This window comes from Podarcis liolepis (assembly GCF_965112155.1).
Source record: "Podarcis liolepis genome assembly, chromosome: 11".
NCBI lineage: Eukaryota > Metazoa > Chordata > Lepidosauria > Squamata > Lacertidae > Podarcis > Podarcis liolepis.
In genome coordinates, this window is record NC_139565.1 from 13,497,679 (window position 1) to 13,519,338 (window position 21,660).

The window sequence follows — 21,660 nt, forward strand, 5'->3', positions numbered from 1 at the left end:
AACCATGATTAGTGCAAACCATAGCTTGTCACGGTATATGAACCAATTCTGTTGAGAAGTTACTGGACTTAACCGAGGACTACTTGCCAGGAATACTAGCTAATATTTTAATCTTCTTTCCTTAGGTTTAAGTCTCCTAAATTTAATTTATTTATATCAGTTATGGGGGGGGGAATACTTGTCTGATAGCTGAATTTTAGGCATAAGTAGGAAGTCATCCTCCTCCAAGCACATCTATTTAGCCATTGTTGTTTGCAAGGCCTGTTTCATCTACTTTTACTCTACAACTGTCAATTCATTTGCTCAATTTACTCTGCATTGGATCAGAGGCTATATTGTGCACTCCAGAAAACATTGTGGCAAACAATGATAGGAAACATGAAAGAAAGTGATGGGAAATCTAACAGCTGTAACTTAGATCTCCTACTGATGCTAATTCACTAACTAAAAAGCACAACTTAAAAAAAAGAATTTATGGCTAGAGGCCTAGCTGATTAGATGTAGGGAACAACTGTGATCACATGGAACTAAGCAATTAGGTCAAAGCCTGCTCTTTAAATTGAGACAGATGAAGGTCAAGGAATGCATGAATGGAGACAAAAGAAGATTTATTCTGTCCTCAGAAGTTATACAAGACTTCCAGCAAATAATAATTAGAACTTTTGAAACTTTATGCAAGTAACAGATACAGTTTTGTCCTAGAACATATAAAATAAAATACACTTAAGATTTCCCAGTAAGCCAGGAACTGACAAACCAGTACTCAAGGAGTCATATGCAAATCCCTCATAGCTAATGTTTTCTGAACATGGATGCACTATTTTTTTTTTTAGTGGATATTAAAATCCAAGAAATAAATTTCCAGGGTGCATATATGGTTGATGTGCTTATTTTTCTAGCTACTGAATGATGACGATGATAATTTAACAATAAGGCTTACTTCCAAGTAAGCAGGCTTAGAACTGCAGCCTTAGAGACTAGATAAGGATGCTCTGAGACATGATGCAGAATGCATCCATTGGTCCATTCACTGGTGGGTTCATCAAACCCTTCATATTGTGGAGTAGAATATGATTTCTTTCAGCCACAGCAAGCAGAGGAGGTGGGTGAGGGATGAGATGATAACACAGGCTGTACACAGTGCCTCAGATCAAAGAAACCATGGGGTTCCTGCACATCACCATTTCAGTACAAGGGCATGGGACCAGGGTAATAAGCATGCTATAATGGGGTCAGAACAGCATACCTAAACACTTTTGTAGGAAGAAGATTGATGCAGGATCTTGAGGCAGATGGTTTTGAGGATCTATGAATGATGCACATTTGTGAGGGATAGCAAATTCATGGGGATTATGAGGTTTTTAAAAAAAGTTATTAGAGTTTCACAACATGGTGCAGTATAACACATCAAACAAACACGAATATAACAAACAGAACTAAGAAAACACAGCCAGTTAGACAATCTAAATGGCAATAAAAGGGAGTTAAATCATGGGTGGGGTAGAACATTGTGCCAACATAACCGAGTCCCTTTAAAAGGAGTTTTGAGATCACGAAGGTACCAGTCCCCTTTCTACCTTACTAAGAGAAAAAAAAAGAAGGGGAACTAAATAGATTCAAAACTCTTATGGTTTTATATTTTCTTTGTGGAGCTGCCAATACAAATGAAAACACACATACAGACAAGTGGATCGTTTCTTCCCCCCACCCTCAAACCTTCCATAGGGGACAATCAGAACAAATGCCACAACATTCCCAAGGCAACTCTAGCTTATAATACTTGTTTCAGAAGATGCTACAGCATCTTCTTGTTTTCTTCTGAAAACAAGAAACAAGTACAGCAAGATTAATTCCTCTAGCAAATGCCAAGTAACATTGTTATGGTTAAAAGGGGTTTGGGCTTTTTTTTTTTTTTTTTTTGCTACACAACTATTTTTTCAACAACATATCATGGTTAAAGGTAAAGGTAAAGGTAAAGGGACCCCTGACAGTTAAGTCTAGTCACGAACGACTCTGGGGTTGCAGCGCTCATCTCAATTTACTGGCCAAGGGAGCCAACGTTTGTCCGCAGTTTTTCCGGATCATGTGGCCAGCATGACTAAGCCGCTTCTGGCAAACCAGAGCAGTGCACGGAAACGGCGTTTACCTTCCCACCGGAGCGGTACCTGTTTATCTACTTGCACTTTGACATGCTTTCAAACTGCTAGGTTGGCAGGAGCTTGGACTGAGCAACGGGAGCTCACCCCGTTGCGGGGACTCGAACCGCCAACCTTCCACTCGGCAAGCCCTAGGCTCAGTGGTTTAGACCACAGCGTCACCCTCATCCCATATCATGGTTAGGTCCCAAGGCCAAGAGACTGACCCTGTCCATGAATTCATACTATTCAAACGTATTACTGCTGCAGCAGGTGCATGTAAACTGGGCCTTATGCACGTTGAATTTTTAATGTGATAAACCCCAATTTTTTAAATCCAGGTCTATTTTAGACAAACAGAGCACATAATAGTCCTTTCAGCAACCTGGTGTTTAGAACTGGGAATGCAGTTGCTTTCACAAGTGTTTCTGCCTGGCAGTTTGGCAGACCCTCTACCTGCCATTAACTTTCAGTTGTCACAGTAAACCGTAGTTATTTACTGTGCATGACCTAGTCATGTCCACTACCTCCTTGGTAGTGTTGGGGAGAAAGAAACCATGGCCCTTGGGCTTAGTATTAGATTGGAACCAGGGGCTGTTTCTATAGATTGTTTTGTTCATACGATTAGGAAGCCAAGAAAAGCCTAGGCTATACCTTGTGACTTTTTTCTGAGTGAAACAAACCAAATTCTTTGTCTTGGACACAACACTAAACTGAGAATTCTGATCTGATTCTTCCTAGAACAATAAATCTTTAACTATACAGTGGTACCTCGCAAGACGAATGCCTCGCAAGACGAAAAACGCGCAAGACGAAAGAGTTTTCCATTTTTTGAGTCGTTCCGCAAGACGAATTTCCCTATGGGCTTGCTTCGCAAGACGAAACGTCTTGCGAGTTTGTTTCCTTTTTCTTAAAGCCGCTAAGCCGCTAATAGCCGCTAAGAGCCGTGCTTCGCAAGACGAAAAAACCGCAAGACGAAGAGACTCGCGGAACGGATTAATTTCGTCTTGCAAGGCACCTCTGTAGTTTATTATGATGTTCATGACTGTTGCCATCGTCTTCTTCCTAATGAGTCCCAAAAGGGAATGTCGTATAAAGGAATCTAGCACCGGAACTAGCACACTGTACAGGTGTATCAATGAGATCTCTCCTTGCTGAACAGGTAACAATATTAAGAAATCAAGTGGAAATGTGGATGGGCCCCTAAATGGCTTTAAAAGAGGATCAGACAAATTCATAAAGGATAAGGCTATCCACAGCTACTACCCACAGTTGCTGTGTTCTACCTCCACTGTTGGAGGCAGTTTGCCTCTGAGTATCACGAGTCAAGAGAGAGCCACTGCGCTTGGGTACTGCTTATGAGCTTTCCACGTATATCTGGTTGGCCACTGCAAGAACAGAATGCTAGACTAGACAAGCCCTGGTGCCAATGCGGCTAGATGCTTCTTATGATAACTCAGCTTCCAACATATGAAGGGCTGCAAGAACTGTGATGTGATGGAGGTAGTGTTCTCCCTGGCACCATCCCGATGAGGTGTTAATCAGGGGGACGGGGATTGATAAAAATGCCTGAGTAGTTTCTGGGCTCACCTACAAGTCCCAATCAAACAGGAATTATACAACTGCAATGCCCAGGTACGACATCTACCCCTCCTCAAGTATAACTCCCACTCCCACACCTGATATGACTAGCAAAACCCTATATACGAGTGCTCAGAAGCAAGTCCTACATGTTCCATAGGATTTACTCCCAGGAAAACACATGCACGGTTGCAACTTTGATTTCAGCGTGCTTCACAGCTTCTTTGCAATCCTCCTCTAAATATTCTGCAAGGCAAGGCAGCTCATTGTTCATCTGGAGAGTAGAACAGTGGGAATGGAGGTTAAAATAAATGGCTTTGAGTGTGTCAATCAAGCTGAAAAGCAGCCTCTTTCCTAGATGATTTAACATCACTGATTTAAAAATCAATCCACCCAACCTCAAGCCTGTTTTTAAATCATTTTTCCCAGCCAACTGCTGAAACTGGAAGCCAGCCCAACTTTGGGTGGGGAGGCAGAAGAGTTGTAGGGGAGGACTGCCAGACATGGGTTTTAAGCAGCCTTATCTCCCGCATGCCCACTGCTTTTTCCCTACAAATGCCATCTCTGCCGTCCACCCCCTCCCCCCCCCCCAATTCATCTTGGCAAACAAAGAACTGGAAACACAAGTTTGCCAAGATAACATTAAGGTTTTTAAAGCAAGAATGAATTTTAATTACAGTTACAGACACGGTTTAGTCTACTGTTTCGAAAAATCTATACAGTATAGCAAATAGTATGGAACTAAGATGGGGAGATACATTTAATTTTCACGTGGCCCCTAGAAATTTAATATGTGTTCCTCCCCTTACTTTAGTCCCAGGTCCAGTACTGTATCAATTGTCCTTTTAGGTTCTAAGTAATATTGGCAGAGCACAGGGCACTGTGATAAAAAGGCAGGTAAAATAGCATCAGTGAAGTAACCTCAGAGGGCAGACAATACAGAAATTTGGGCTGAGTGTTGCTGGGGTAGTAGATTAATAATAAATAATAATAATAATAATAATAATAATAATAATAATAATAATAATAATAAATTTATTTATATCCCGCCCTCCCCAGCCGAAGCCGGGCTCAGGGCGGATAACAACAATAAAATAATACAACATTCTAAAATCATTTCATTAAATAATTACTTCAGATCAAATTGATGGCAACCATTGGGCTAGAGTTCTGTGAACATTGCCAAAGGAGGGAGTCAGGCTGTGCCCTGGCCAAAGGCTTGGCGGAACAGCTCTGTCTTGCAGGCCCTGTGGAAAGATGTCAAGTCCCGCAGGGCCCTAGTCTCTTGTGGCAGAGCGTTCCACCAGATCGGAGCCACAGCCGAAAAAGCCCTGGCTCTGGTTGAGGCCAGCCTAAACTCTCTGTGGCCTGGGACCTCCAAGATGTTTTTGTTTGAATGGGTTGTCCCATTTGTTTGATATGGGTTGTCCACAGCTGTAAATCAACTGAGATATGACTTATCGTTATTATTTGACTTGCATTTAAAAACAGAACTGCTGTAAAAGCTTTTCTAACACGTTTGATAGGGGCGGAGCACAATAAATTGTGCCTAAGTGTGGTTGAAATGTTATATTCAAACAGATTAAAAGATTTACAAATCTGTATCTAACAGGTTTTCTCCATGGCACCACTCTAGTTATGGACTTCCCTCTCAGCTTTGAGCTATCCAGTCCCAGCGCTGTTTTGATTTAGGAGGCAGCTTAAGGCTCGTTTATTTTTGCAGGTCTTTGGTTCATAGTGGAAGTGGCCCTGCCAGTTTAATAGCATCTGTTCACTGATTGCTGGTGCTGCTGTTATTTCATGGTTTTTTGTTGGCTTTCTTCCCTTCTTCTATTTCTCATGAATTTACTACTTGATAGCCACCCTAGGCTGCTTGATAAAGGGATTCATTAATTATGGTGAGTTGCAATAAGAAATTATTTTTATTAGAATACTTGTAGATTTTAAAAGATGGCAATTCGTTTGCTAAACTTAGTTTGCAAACCCACTTCAAAACCTAGATTCCGATTTGCAAATCATATTTTGTTAATTTGGCGAACCCATACCACAGGTAAGTTGATTTGAGTCAGTGGTTGCATTTGAGCTCAAGGATAAAGCCTGATAATCTTCATCCCATATACTCCCTCAGTCTCTCCAGTGCAGCCACTAGAAGAAGTTAGGAAGCTTTAGAATTTAGCATGTCCAAACCTTGACAAACTCTGGTTAATCTTAACTATAGTTTGTTTGAAACAAACTGTGGTTTTTGAAGTTGGCTTGTTTCGAGCAAACCATAAGCGATGCTAACCAGAGTTTAGGGTTCATCCATAATACTTTAATGTGGTTAGTCAAAAATGGAAGCTAATGCCTTAGATCTCTGCCTTGCACCCAAAGGCTTGCTGTGGCTTATTCCCATCACAGTGAACCATAGCTTACTGTGATGTCCAAATGCAACCAGTGTCAAGGCAGCAAAAGTTGTATTGAATAGCAAAGCTCTCATCCCCTAAAGTAGATATAACAGGACGTTACTAGAGGAAGGGCCATTGCAAAACTCTGTCACCTAGCTAGTCTGCACAGTATATTCGTCCTTTTTTAAAAGGCATCTCCAGGCATATTAGAATGGATCTGCATGCATCAGGCTGTGGGCCTGCAATTTCACCAAGCGTTTAGCTTAATATAAGCACTTCAAACACAATCTTATTTCGTAAGCCTCTTATTTACCACTCACTGTATTAAAACACACAGAACAGCTGAAGCCAAGAGCCAACTGAAAGGTGCACTGCTATGAGTGTTTATTCCAACAAAGTTGAAAGTTCCATGGTAACTTACTCTATACAACATACCAAAGTAGGACTCAAATAGCTGTAGCTACTAAGTATTTGCTCTGTGAGATAAAAATCCAATTCCTGGATAGGGACTCAAATATGGGTGTACATTCCATCAAAGATAAGATTTTTTAAAGTGCTAACAACTTTCAACTAGACACTTTAATGAAATCATTGGGAGTTTCTGGACTAAAGTATACTCTGATTTTTTTCCTGGTGGTACTCAAAAGTGCAGAACTGGCACCTTTTTTTCCTAGAAAAAAGCACTGATGGTGCCTAATAAAGTAAATAAAATTCCTAGGTAGGTGTGGGAGGGCACGATCCAAAGGCATCCCAGTTGCTGACTTGCACCACCAGCTCCAGCAAAGCAAAGGCAACAACTTCCGAAATACGGAGGGGAAAGAATCAAAGGTCTGCCTTGGCAGGAACTCAGCAACCCAAGCCAAGAAGTGAGGGAAGCAGCTCAGACCCAAGAAGCAGCTCCTCCCTTGCCTTCCATGCGTGCCTCTCTCGTTTCTGAGGCAATGTTGCAAGAGACTCTCCTAGGCCTTCCAGAGAGGCAGAGCAGAGAGGGAGCGTTTCTTTTGGGGAGGGGCGAAGCCAAGAGGAAAAACTAATGAAGTGCAATTGGGATGGAATAGCAATTGGAGATGTTAAATCAAACAAAGGACAATCTATTTACGGGCAGGATCCTGCCATCTGCCTTCTGCAAAATGGATACAACTGTGCTCAGTGGGTAGTGGGTTTGAGTTCCATGTTGGGTTTAAGATTCCTGCAGGGCAGGGGGCTAAACTAAATGATCTCATGGTCACTTTCAATTCTGTGATTCTGTAAACTTTCTAGCACCTAATTTAAGTAGTCGTGGGGGTGCAAGGCATTGGAGTTCAGGCCCCATCTCTGCCTTGTATTCAGTCTGCCTCCTTACGTTACTTATGTGCGTTTAGCTGAACACAGTGTTTGCAGCAATGACCAGTGAAACACCTATGAAAAACTGTCAAACAAGGTTCATTGGCAACTGCATTCCCATTTGCCTGCAGCAACTGTATTCAGAGATTGAGAGAAGGAACCTGCGCATTAAATGTGCAGTTGTATGAGACTTGTCTGTATGCATGAGAGAGGCAAAGCTGCATGAGTCGGTGTGAGTCAGGCTTGCTCCAGTTCCACAATGGGAACATTTTTATTGATGCCTTCCACACATTTAGCTCATTTAACATATCATGAACGACTTGACCAGCACTCTTGCAGTTTCACTCAACTTTTTTGTTTTCTAATGTGTGTGTTTTTCCTAGATGCAGGGCAGGTCTTTGTAAAACTAAGCCACCTTCATGAGGATTAAGTGTTTTGACTGTTTTGATCAGGAGCAATGAAAAAAGTTTCAGAAGAATGCAGCACTGTGGCAACCACATACACAAAGTCCTTGAAACAACAAAGTATCATAAAAGAACGGCAGAATTGTTTATTTAAAATGCACAGCCACACTGCTTGCAACTGCAAGAGAACTAAACAGAAACAGGCTTATATTTGCTTGCATTTCATAATCATTTCCACCGAAATCTGCTTTGGTCTTCTGAAATTGCATGATGAGCCGATTGCTTAAAACATCTGTTTAAAAGATAAGCAAGGGAGTACTTATCTTAGTTTTAAGTTTGGTATTTTAATGGAGATAATGTGACTAGTGAATATTTTACATTCCAATCTCAAATATTTTTAACCAGGCATTTCATTGATTTTGACAGAACTACTCTCAAGGTGACAAATATAAGGCCTGATTCATATAGTTACTGCCGCCCACATGAGAAAACATTTGGGTAATTACTTGAGTACAGCTCCACAAAGCAAGGCATTTGTGTGAAGTGGCTTCCAGTCCATATGGCAAGTATTCAGGACACTCTGTCTCGCTGGTTTAAAACAGGTAATTATGTTGCAGCCTTTGCCTATATGGCTGTAGGTTCAAATCTCCTATCACTCTGTTTATTGATTTTAAAAAAGAGAGGGTACCTACTTCTCAGTCACAAACATCCTCAGTTAAAGGATCTCACGTACCTTTGAGGTCTTCTGCTAGTCAGAATAGACTACACTGGATCAGATGGTCCAGTGATTTGACTCAGTATAGAGCTGCAACTTAATCCCTTAATTAAGATAATCCAGTTCAGATAGCATTCTAAAACAGCACACAAATGATCATGCTAGATTCCAACTTAACTAGAAATCATTTGCAACTTTTTTGCTATACTACGTATTTTCTCCATGGTGCATTATTTTTATTTTGCTTTGGTAGCACCCAGTGTTTGAAATTCCCCAAACACCAGGCATGTTTTGCTACTGGTGCGGATCCAATGGTGACTACGTGGAGATTGCTGGGCGCCAGGTTGGCAGCTGACCTCTCTATTGAGCCAGCTGACTCGTGTGTGGCAAAAGAGGTGCTTCTTATGCTTCCATGTGAATCAGGGGCTCCTGACCCGGAACACAACCTCCATACAAGTCGGGGTTTGCCTGCATTCGGAAACATAGTTCCTCCACCTGCAGAGGCACAACATTGCTATCATGGCTAGTAGCCCCTGAAAGGTTTCTCCTCTATGTATTTGACCAAGCTTCATTTACAGGCATCCAAGTTGATGGCCATCACCACCTCCCGCAGCAGCAGAGCTTCCTAGTTTAATTACACACTGCATTAAAGAACTACTTTCCTTTATCAGTCCTGAACCTTCCAACAAAACTTTTCTGTCCACTTTCTCCATGCCATGCATAATTTTATATGCTTCCATCATGCCACCTCCAACTCGCCTTTTCTCTACATTAAGAAGTCCCAAATGCCATGACATTGCACACGCTACAATCGTCCCAATTAGTTCTGATCAGTATTCTGTTGAAGGATGCATTTCTTTATTCACTTACTGGGAACAAGTCCCCCTGAGCTCACTGGGGCTCACTTCCAAGCAGACATGCACAGGCTTGCACTGTTAGTGACTACCTGTTAAGATGGTACTTGGGAATCATCAGTACTGATGCAATCTGCACGAAAAGAAGCACTGCCCTTAGTAAAATGGGAGAACATCCATGTTTAAATTTAAGCTGAATTATGGGAGCACTACTTTTGTTTTCCCATCAGCCACTGTATGACGATTGCCAGAAACCAATTTAAAGGTCACTGAATTAAAGCGATCAACTGTTTTACTGTACATTTTAGGGAGAAATGGATTCCCCCATAACATGTTGAGGTATGGAATTTAGCTTTTATACACTAAATACTGCACATTCAATTCACAATAATTAAAGGGACACTGTTCCCCATCTCCACTCCCCCCCCAAACCCCCCAAGTTTACAGCATTGAAATAAAAGGCTGCAGCATCAGATTTCTATTTTTGTATAACAATTTTGTATGATACACACATCACTGGTAAAAGTAAACTCATTTAAGCAAGCACAAAAATCAAGATGGAAGCCAACACTAATGCTTTTTTTCCAAGCGTGAGAGCCCCTTCATCCACAGGGCAGGCTCAAGCCGCTAGCTCAGTTTAGATGTAATGACAAACAAGAGTTTGGTGAATAGGAGCATCTCTACAGGTTTAAATAAATGCATGTTCTCTCTTTGGATGCAAGTTCCCTCCATCCACTTACTACCTTTTGCTAACCATAGCTTGTCATGTTGTCCAAATTGGTACACCATGGTTAGTGATAATCTCTAAGCTATTGTTTGCAGACCCACACCAAATCATGGTATGGAGGTCAGTGGCTCAACTTAACCTTCCCCAGAGTTGTCGTGATAGTAGTGAAGAATAATAAAACACTTAGGGGCAAATTTAACTTCACACTATGGTGAATGTGCAAGTGTATCAGCTTGTTAGAGAACCCTCCCATTCCTAAGCTGGGGGTTCACCCAACCATTTTGGGGGTTCAGGGAAAAAGCCTTATTGTGCAACCCTTGTGCAGAGCCTCAGCTTACAGAGTTCGTTAGGTAAATCCTACCCTTAGTGTACTGCAGAGTGCTATACTGCAAAGCACCAATAGTTCCCCTAGTTTTTAAATTTAAAAATTAGCAATACCTTAAAAGATAAAATGCAAGCAGCAAACACAACACACAGTAAAAAGCACACACTTCATTTAGCAATTAGGCTAGGAGATTTAAAACCAAAAGCAAACTATAATCTCTAGTCAATGGTCTGGGTTTTCCAGCACAAAGCTGTGGCATAGACACAGATTTCTGTAGTATTCAACTAACAAGCTTTATGGAGACCGTGTTAAATCTACACTGCTTAATGACTATAAATCTCTTGATCTGACATTTGACTGGAATGGAATAATTGAACTCTGATACCTTGAAACCGATCGATCTCCACTGGATTGAAAACAAATGCTAGAAATTATCTGTATTCAGGCACCCTCATACTTAAAGAACCAAGATGAAGCTGGATAAATTATTAATATTGCATGCTAGTATTAATATTGCAAACTGGTTTGCATTCTTCCACATACACTTATAATTCACTACTGTTATCATCAGAACTTAAGTGTGCATACAAAACCCACCCGCCCATGCAAACCACTTTTGCAATCAGCATAAAAACAGACATACAAGTATCAACTGTAATGTTTCAATCCTCCAGCCTTACATACAGAAGAAAATCGCTTTAGCTTAGAATCACCTTTCTATGCAATGTCATCTGAGTACATATAATGTATGCAAGGAGACACCTCTCTATGAAACACTAATAGCGATGCCAAGTGTAACACATTTTGCTTCTGGCTTACATATTAACTCATATAAGGCGCACAGGCTCTAAAATATACCACAGAACATTCCTTAATCTGAGGCATATAAGCAGCTCACTGGGGTTAGCAGCAAATGAATTTACACTCCAATCCAACACAGTCTGCTCATTTCTCCTGCTTCCTCCAACAGAACAGCTGGCTTCTCTTCCTCCACAGACCCTCTGCTATCTGGTCCTTACCGGGGGACAATCTGACTGATACAGGCCCACACCTGGCATGCACTTTTCCTTCCAACAAGTACGGTACCTTCCAAGTTCCTCCCCGATCTCATAGTGATCATCCAGGTTCTCTTGCCTGAAGACAGTCATGATAGCTGCCACTCCTCAGAAAGGAAAACAACACTCTCGGCCGTCGCCGCCTTTCAACTCATCACATCCCTGGTAAAATCCTCCAGCATTTTGCGGCTGCAATCCCTGAAGAAACAGAGGTGGGGACGGGGAAAGACAGTTGTTTAGTTAAAACGCCTGCGTTTGCAAAGAGGGGTGTGGTTATCTGCACACTGCAACATGCACCCAACCCGCACCGGTTAACGCCAGATATCAGCAGCGGCGGAGGCGGCGACCCCGGTTTCAGAATCGCCGTGCAGATCAGCCCGCGCGCGGCCTTGGGCTGCTCAACTTTGCTCTCCAGGAACCTCTGGGACTGCGCTGCCGACGGCAAATGGAAGGCGCCGTTTCTTCCCCGGCCTCCCGTCCATACATACATACATAGGAGAGGGGCTCTCCCTCGCCTTCCCCCTTCCTCCAAAGCTGCAAAACGGGAAACGCGCCGGCCTGTGGGAGGGGAGACGAGACCCGACGCTCCTTTCCCGGATCGAGCCCCTCCACGGGCGAGAGAGCAAAGCGCAGCGCCCAAGCGCGCCTCACCTTTCGCTGGCCGAGAAAGCCGGAGCAGCGGCGCGAGCAGCCACCATTTCCACCTCAGGAAGGCGCCTCCGAGCCGCCCGGGCGCCACATTCCTCAGCGACTCCCCCTCCGTTACCCGGTCAACTAGGACGTGCTACCGGGAGGAGCCTCCGCCGCCTCCGCCGCCGCTGCTACTACTACACGGTTTAAAAGGCGCCTGCCTCAGAGGAGACCACATCCATCTCGGGAGGCAGCCAGCGCCGGCCTGCCCAGGTTGCCTCCAGGGGCGCGGGGACCCTTCCTCCTTTCCCTTTCCCCTCCTCGGCGCTCGCACGAGGCCTCCTCTCCCCCACACGCAGCGGCGCCGGAGAAGGAGGGAAGCGGCCAGCAGCTCGGCTAAACTAACCGAGGGGAGGGAGCGGCGGAGGGAGGGAGGGAGAAAGGGAAGGAAGCCCTCCGCCTCGCCGCGCTCTGCTGTGGCGGCGGCGGCTGCAGCTGCAGGGGGAGGAGCGCGCGCCCCGGAGTTCTCCTTTGGCGCAGCGACCCTCTTCCCGGGTTGGGGCAGCCCGAGAGAGAGAGAGAGAGCCCGCCCCCTCCTCTTTCTCCTCCTCCTCCTCCTCTCCAGACATGCAGCGCTCTCTTTCTCTCGCGCCGGCGACTCACCGGCCGCACTGGCTGCAGGCGGCGACAATCGGCCCCCTGCCGACGTCCTCGCTCCCGGGAGAGCCGAGCAAGGCAGGAGAAGGACTCCGGCCAGCGGCCAATGGGAAGGCAGCTGCGCGCGGCGCTCCCCCCCTCCTTCTCCTCTCCTGACCTGCGCTCGGCAGCGGCGAAGGGGCGGGGAGCGCGGACGCAGGCGCGCAACGCGGCCGTACAGGTGTCAAGAGCTGCCGGCGCGCGCGCTTCGGCCGCCCGAGGGTTCGCCTCGGTTTGCCCAGCGGGGAGGAGGAGGAGGCGCTTAGGCCCGCTGCCGCACCTGCGGTGCCCTTTGGAGTGGCTTCGACGGCCCGGCAGCTGGGCGCAATGGCTCCGCTTGGGATTAATCGACGGCGAGAGGGCAAAGTGCTAAAGCAACAACCTGAGATATGCAGGTGACACAACCTTGATGGCAGAAAGAGAGGAGGAATTAAAGAACCTTTTAATGAGGGTGAAAGAGGAGAGCGCAAAATATGGTCTGAAGCTCAACATCAAAGAAACGAAGATCATGGCCACTGGGCTCATCACCTCCTGGCAAATAGAAGGGGAAGAAATGGAGGCAGTGAGAGATTTTACTTTCTTGGGCTCCATGATCACTGCAGATGGTGACAGCAGCCACGAAATTAAAAGACGCCTGCTTCTTGGGAGAAAAGCAATGACAAACCTAGAAAGCATCTTAAAAAAGCAGAGACATCACCTTGCCAACAGAGTCCGTATAGTTAAAGCTATGGTTTTCCCAGTAGTGATGTATGGAAGTGAGGGCTGGACCATAAAGAAGGCTGATCGCTGAAGAATTGATGCATTTGAATTATGGTGCTGGAGGAGACTCTTGAGAGTCCCATGGACTGCAAGAAGATCAAACCGATCCATTCTTAAGGAAATCAGCCCTGAGTGCTCACTGGAAGGACAGATCCTGAAGCTGAGGCTACAATACTTTGGCCACCTCATGAGAAGAGAAGACTCCCTGGAAAAGACTCTGATGTTGGGAAAGATGGAGGGCACAAGGAGAAGGGGACGACAGAGGATGAGATGGTTGGACAGTGTTCTCAAAGCTACCAGCATGAGTTTGACCAAACTGCAGGAGGCAGTGGAAGACAGGAGTGCCTGGCGTGCTCTGGTCCATGGGGTCACGAAGTCGGACAAGACTAAATGCCTAAACAACAACAACATTGTGACTTCAGGCATGCAGGAGCTGAGCCTGTGGTTGAGAAGAGGCTCCAAATCGCAGCTCTCTCCTCAGCTTGCCCTTTCAAGTTATGCTCTCTGGCCTAATAAGCAAGATAAGCTTATTAGATAAGATAAAGGACCGTATTAAAATGGATTGTCTTGTAGCTGCACCAGGTTAAGAAACATGAAACTTACTGGAACATAAGAGGTGAACAATAGCAAAACTGGAACAACTCACATAGTTTTTTTGTTTACTTTCACTACGGGGGGGGGGGGGGAGAAAGTATTGTAAAGTATTGTAATGTTTGCGGCAGATGAGCCTTTCCAAAAGTGTGACGGATTCCAGAAGGCCTAAAATGATTTAAAATTGGCTGAGATAATGTGTGTTGGGGAAGATGGCAGAAGGTGCTAGTTTAAGTCTATTACTGTGCAAGGGACTGCTATTTATAGACTTTAAGATTTACAGCAACACCTACAAAACCAAATTAAAATACTGTAAATTTCCCCATCCTTCTGTCAGTTTATTTGTAATCACAACAAGTGAGTCCAAATAGGTCTTGCAGTGCTTCTGAAAGATGCTCTACACTCAGCTTCGAAGGGTATTTGAAGAGAAGGAGTTGCATAATCAGGGGAGGATGACTCTTATCTACATACCTTGCTTAATTTGCCTGAGAAGGGATACTGATAGGACTCTACCACTGGCTGATTTCAGGTAACTAGCATCATTGCTTAGCACAGGGAAAGAAGTGATTGGTTAAGTTTTGTTGTTGTTAGTCTGAAGCCTTTTAGCTGTGTATTGGTCAAAACCAGCTGCTTACATTCTTTTTAGAAGCAGACACTGGAACAATGTTGCCTGTGATCGATTGCCATTAGGAGGAGATGGGCTGATTTGCTCAGCAACAAAGACGAAACTCATATTAAAAGGACATTACTGTTCAAAATATGCATGTTGATTTAGTTTGAATGAATTTCCAGAGGGATATCTGCGTAAATCTAATGCAGAAAAAGGAACAACATAAATTGAGCCCTGCTGAATCCTGCCAGAGGCCAATCATACCCAGGATTATGTCCTCACAGTTGCCAACTTGATGTCTGTGAGAAGCCCGCAAGCAGAAATTGAATGCATCAGCAGTCTCCCCACCTATAATTCCTAGTAGCTGGTATACTGAGGTTATACTTACTCGTGAGAAAGGTTTTGGGAGTAATCCGCAAGGAAAAATCCCTCTTTGCTGCCTTGTGGGGCATCTTCAGGAGAGGAAAAGGTTAAGGAGCAAATCCTACACAAATCCAAAGTGAAGTCCCTGAGACGGCTTAATAGCATCTTGTATGCCTCCTGCAGCCAAGCTGGTGCCAGAAGTATTACCTTGGACTGCATCAGTGAGGCTGAGTGGAGGATCTTGTTGTGTGGGCCGCCCAGGATCTCCACACACACACACACACTGTGCCCAGGATTGCGCCCTGGAGAGGTCACTTCAGTGCTACTAATGCAGCAAAAACAATCAATGCAAGAGGTAGCAGTTATGAGTTACCAGTCTCTGCAGCCACAGCAGGCGCTGTGATTTCCCAGCAGTTTGCCTTCAATCCCAGAGGCACACTCCATTGTATCTTGAGAAAGACGGATACCAACAAAACTGCCTCCAACGGTGGAACATTTCTCATGGGCTAGTAACCATTGATACCCTTGCCCTTCATGAATTTATCTAATCCCCCTTTAAAGCCACCCAAGTTGGTTGGAATCTCTACCTTTTGTAGGAGCAAATTCCAATCTAACTATGCTCAAGGTGAAGAAGAAAGAGCCTTGTATTACTCTGAAGGCTAATGCATTTGATTACAAGGTTTTTTAAGGTTAAGAACAAAACTATATCCACATTGAGTTTTCAGTCAATGTGAACTGTGTAAAACAAATCCTGTATCCTGCTCCTGTTACATATTGACAGTACTGAAATTTAAATTGCCAAAACAAAACCAAGAGAACTGCCTAGAATTACCGTAGATATAGCTTGCTTCACCAGCTGGCTTATATAATATGATGAAACTCTTGGGATGACTCAGGATTGAAGAAAGGAAACCAAACGGAGGCAGTTTGGAAAACAAAATACATTCCTAACTATACAGAAATGTTGCAGTATTTATTAAATTTCCCACTGATTTTATATGTATATATATATATATGTATGTAGCCAACTGCTGCCTTTTATATATATTTCAAAGCTTTTATATGTTATTTCCTCTTTTATGGTTTTATTTGCACAATGCCTAATAAAGGTTTGATAAGTAAGTAAGTATTAAATTTCACACTTTATTACCAAGATGAAAAATGTGGTGTTTTTTTTTACTCATTAGTAAGTAAAAAGTAAGCATTAGATGATGATTCTACAATGCTACTAAATGTTTTTTTAACCATTCAATTCAGTTCTATCTTGCCCATTTCTTTTCATGATTGAGATTGTGATTCCATGATTCTACTAATTTTTTTGTACCCATTTAATCCAGTATTATCTTACCTATTTCTTTTCATGCTTGAGACAAGTTTTCAGGTCATACGCAACCCCAAAGGAGCATAAAACCTACTGCAGATGAGCAGCTTTTAATTTTTGTGTGAACTCTTTTATCTCATCAAAAATGCTGATCATCAAAGGTCAAGGGAAGTACAGCCATCAGATAAGGCACGTCTTCATACACAAGGAACCCCTGTTGTCTAGATGGCTGGTGTGTAGGTGTACATATTTTGTCCCTCCAGGACTCAGTTTATCTGAACAGATAATTTGGGCAGGGAAATTCTGGGTTTTGGATACAGCATGATTAAGAACTGTCAACATGTAGTCTTTCTCATCCCAAGAAATATGGGATCCATGGCTCCCAACTTCCTCCACATAAACTTGATAAATAATATGAAGTCGTGAATAATAAAGATGGGGGAGGAGAGAAATAATTTGATGTAGCTGAATGAGGTGAACAGGTTGGATTTCTCCTTCAGTGTACATTTTGTCTGGCATTGATTATGTTTTTTATGTATTTTTCTCTAAGGACAAGTTTAACATTCTGCTAAGATGCTAGACAGCATCTTAAAAAGTAGAGACATCACCTAGCCAACAAAGGTCCGTATAGTTAAAGCTATGGTTTTCCCAGTAGTGATGTATGGAAGTGAAAGCTGGACCATAAACAAGGCTGATCGCCGAAGAATAGATGCTTTTGAATTATGGTGCTGGAGGAGACTCTTGAGAGTCCCATGGACTGCAAGAAGATCAAACCGATCCATTCTTAAGGAAATCAGCCCTGAGTGCTCACTGGAAGGACATATCCTGAAGCTGAGGCTACAATACTTTGGCCACCTCATGAGAAGAGAAGACTCCCTGGAAAAGACCCTGATGTTGGGAAAGATGGAGGGCACAAGGAGAAGGGCACGACAGAGGACGAGATGGTTGGATAGTGTTCTCGAAGCTACCAGCATGAGTTTGACCAAATTGCAGGAGGCAGTGGGAGACAGGAGTGCCTGGCGTGCTCTGGTCCATGGGGTCACGAAGAGTCAGACACGACTAAACAACAAGTTTAGTAACTTCCCAGGGAGCTAGCAGATTCTATGATCAAATAGATAGAGGTGATCTTACGGCTGGTGTTTGAAGCATTCTTGCTTATGGTACTGGATGTCCTCTGACATTCATGCCAAGGTCATCTGACTTAGGACTGTTGGGAATTCCATTCCACCCTTGCTGCAGATATGTGGGATTGTTACATGTCACATGTCTGTTTACATTCCAGCACAGATTGCTGGAGTCCCATGAGCGGAACATCCTCTCTGTATTGCTTTTGTTTTCTCTCTCTCTTAGAAGAACGACCATGTTTTTCTCTGTCCTGATTTATGTATAATAAATGCATAGTATAGTCCAACAAGGTCTTCATGGCTGTCATAACTTCCAATGAGTTGTCCTAGGTTATATTGGGAATATTAAAAAGTTACAAAGTTCAAGCTTTAGATTTACTTTTCAGTATTAGGCAGACTCCATTAATCTAAAATTATTAGTGACATTGATATAAGGACGTTGTTACAGATAAGACAGCTACCTAATCAAGGTTGCTTACCTCTGCAAGGATGGTAAACTAATTGGGTTGGTCTGTTACAGGGATCCTAATGTAACTCTAATATATTCTATAATTATCATGGTGGGGTTACTAATGGAGAATGGAAAGAGGTTCTGTGGATACCCTAACCAAACGGTGAACATAGTTCCTTAAATTTAGCAAAGAGAAATGCTGTTGCAACCCACACCCGCCCCCCCCTAACGTGAATACCATTCTATGTCTGCTAACATGGGCCACCACATTCTTCAGTAGCTGGAAGTTTCCAAATCTTTTTCAGATGCACCTCCAGGCAGAGTGCATTACAAAAGTGTAATCTGGAGGTTGCCAGAGCATGAATGACAGCCACCAGTCTCTGTATTCAGGAAGACAGTGTAGCATTGCATACAGCTGCATTATGGTGGCATAGAAGCTGCGAATGATGAAGTATTATTGCAAAATCTGTGTGTCTTGCCCGGAGCATTATCTGGATTTAAGACCATCTGGGAACCGTAAAGTTAGCCACTTAAGAGCAGAAGAGCAGGGTTACAAGTGCAACAACCAACTGCAGCCATTCAAAATCCAGACAGTTAATCTGCTAAGGCTATCACTTGAGAACAACTCTGTTGAATTTTATAGAGGGTAATCTTAATTGCCTGAAATTTGCTAGTTGTTCATTAGGGCAAAGAGAGACAAGTTATTAGAATTATCTGGCCATATTTATTTTAGCAATAAAATATATTCTGTTATTGTGCCATCATTTGTCAGGGTCAATTAAAAATTTGCTGTATTGAATTGAGATGTAGAAAAACTATATTTTCTCCCTAGCAATAAATGGTTGATCTTGTTTGAGGCAAATAATGGCTAAAGCAGTAAATTGGAAGTCAACAAGTAATGCATTTAAATTGGTATCTTCTATTTGAAGGGTCTCTCTCTCTCTCTGTATTGTGCAATGGCAACCCATAATTATTCCAACTCTAGGGTTGGGTGCTGATAGCACCTACACTGAATATCACAAGCATTAATGATACTGTTCACATAGTAAGAGACATAAATACATCTAATGGTTCAGACCACGCTTGTTTCACTTCCTTAAGTGTTCCTGGACATATTCAAGGGAGAAAGTTTTAAGTCGTCTTAAAAGCTGCATTACTACTGGGTACAAATATAGATTAGTTTAATATCAACTGCATGATTATGTGCAATGTGTTTAATCTGTGCCACAGCTCCAAATAATGCAGAAATTATATAATTCAGGGCAGTTGGCTGTAATCACTGTTGCTGTCCTGGGATCTCCTTGGTACCAGAGGCTGTGTCAGTGACGGCTTATTCCATTCAACAATATTGTTCTTCCTCTCCAGTTTCACTGCGTCACAAAAATAATACTGTATGAGGATATCCTTTGGTAACCTGCTATATCCTGCTGGCTTGTTAAATGCTGTAATAAACAAGCAGGAAGGAAAACAGGCTTATCAGGCTTGATTCTAGAAAAGCTAAGTACTCCAGATTATCAGGTATGGCAACAACCCAAAAGGCTGGGCAAGTACAGCAAATTATTTTTCAGACAGAAATAAGCATTAATTATCATTCATTGTATTTCTTAAGCAGTAGTTTTCTAGTATCCAGACTTACTCATTTCCCATCCTCAAATAGCTTTCTTCTAGATATAATGTGTGCATTAAATGTCCTGCTTTATTTGCCTTAGCATAGCTTTGACATACAAGGTGATATAAACCAAAATCTCTCTCTATGGATTTATTATCTTTCTTAAACTCTCACGACATTCTATCACACTCTAGTATGAGACCCTGAGAAGGGCTACCAAAATATTGCGGTTCAATCTGGATATAACTGGAGGGGGGGAAGTGTAAGATCTGCTGGGATTACCAGAACAGGGAACAAGTTTAATTGTTCTGCAACAGTATGATCTTGAAGTTTCCAAAGCAAATATCACATTGGCTAGCAAGTCTCTGAGACAGTGCCTTTAATAGTTATATGTACGATGCAAAGGATGCAATAGTTATATGTACGATGCAAAGCACCGTGCATAAATAAACAAAGCATCACTTTTTTAAGGAGAACAGAATCAAATACCCTGGAATCAGTAGCCTAAGCCAGTGGCATATTTCACAGAGGGGCACTGCAATTGCAAAAAGGAAGAAAACCAAAGTCCTTCTTGGCTATAAGAACACCAACTAATGGAAAATGCTAATTTTCACAGTACAGCTCACAAAGGAGGGCAAGTGATGTTACAAAGGACATGGCAGCTATGTGTGGAGTTCTCACTTCCCTCCCTCTGGTAAGTTTCTCAATTTATCTTCTGTCCTGACATCAGGATGCACATTCCCCCCACCCAACCCTGAACCAATGGCAGCCAATGATGTGAAGCAGGAATGGGTAAATGCGCAGTCCAACACAGCACAGGATGAGTTCCATTGCTTGTTACAAGGACTCATGATGGGCTTGCTGCTTTTAATCATGCACAGGTCTGTTATCCCTGGGTAAACAGACAATATTCTTCCCTTCTTGCTAAAAATGCAAAGGGCCAATATTACCCCACTTGCTGATAATCAAGGAGGCTTAACCTTCTAAAAGCCAAAGAGGATAAAATTGTGTTGCTTTGTTGGCTAACAACCAAATCACAAAAGCAGCTGTAGTGCAAAGCCAAAATTTATGTGACTGTTTGCCTGTTATTTGTATGTAAAGATGACTGTGTAAATTGAGCATAAGTGATACTGAAGAGGGTTGTAAATCATTTGCCTAGTTGAGATAATGGGACCTTTATTTCCGTGGACCATGCCAGGAAATATAAAGGCTTTCAGCCAGACTGGATTCCCTGTAATTAATAAAAGGCATTGTAATGAATCAAACACAATTCTAGAACAGTTGGGAATTGAAGGTGGCAACAAAACATTATCATAGCTTGCTCATTTGGGGATACATGTCTGTATGTCCTTGAATGGTTTATACACTTAGGCACTGGGGAGAGAAATCCTATGCATATTTTGCAGGAAGTAACAGCCACTGAATTCTGTGTGATGTTCTTCAGGGTAAATTTAATGGAGGCTTACCCTGTATATTGCCTTCCTATAGAGTTCAGTATTACAAGGTTTCTGTGCTTTTTGCTAAGGAATAGCTTTGCTGTTTGTCAACTTTGTTCGGTAAAACAAATCTTTATTTGTTCATCTTCTGCCTGAGTCTGCAAGTAGCTAAGTTTACCTTCGCACAAAACTAAAAGATAACCCATGGCAGTATTATAGAGGGGGTCCACCGCAAAACATTACAAAAACAATGCCACAACAGCATAGCAAGACAATGACATAACAACAATTTCATAATAGCATAGCAAAAGCAATAATGTAGTAAGAATTTCATAATAACATAACAAAACAAAAATAAAACATGCAAAAATCCACATTTCAATACGAAATATAACCAGGTTACTGAAACAACATGCACCATCTAATAGCAAAAATTAAAAAGGGAGCTTCACAGTTTCACCTTAGTCCTAGAAACATCCCTCCCATGATGTTGCTCATCCATGGTCATCAGTTTAATGTGCAGCAGGTGAAGAAGAGCCATCTGAAACACAGGGCAAGAGCTTAGGC

General features: G+C 42.9%; 1 protein-coding gene across 1 annotated transcript in view; it reads right to left on the bottom strand.

Annotated features, from left to right (window-relative positions):
• DAPK1 (death associated protein kinase 1) overlaps window positions 1-21,223 on the bottom strand; it is an 86,640-nt gene extending 65,417 nt beyond the window's left edge. Inside the window, exons 1-4 of the mRNA XM_083464762.1 lie at window positions 17,542-21,223; window positions 16,293-17,041; window positions 12,155-16,140; window positions 11,535-11,701 (exon numbers count right to left, since the gene is read on the bottom strand). Of these exons, the coding sequence (XP_083320888.1) occupies window positions 11,535-11,596 (62 nt within the window). The 5' untranslated portion in view covers window positions 11,597-11,701; window positions 12,155-16,140; window positions 16,293-17,041; window positions 17,542-21,223. The remainder of the gene's footprint in view (window positions 1-11,534; window positions 11,702-12,154; window positions 16,141-16,292; window positions 17,042-17,541) is intronic.
• Between the last annotated feature and the right edge of the window lie 437 nt (window positions 21,224-21,660).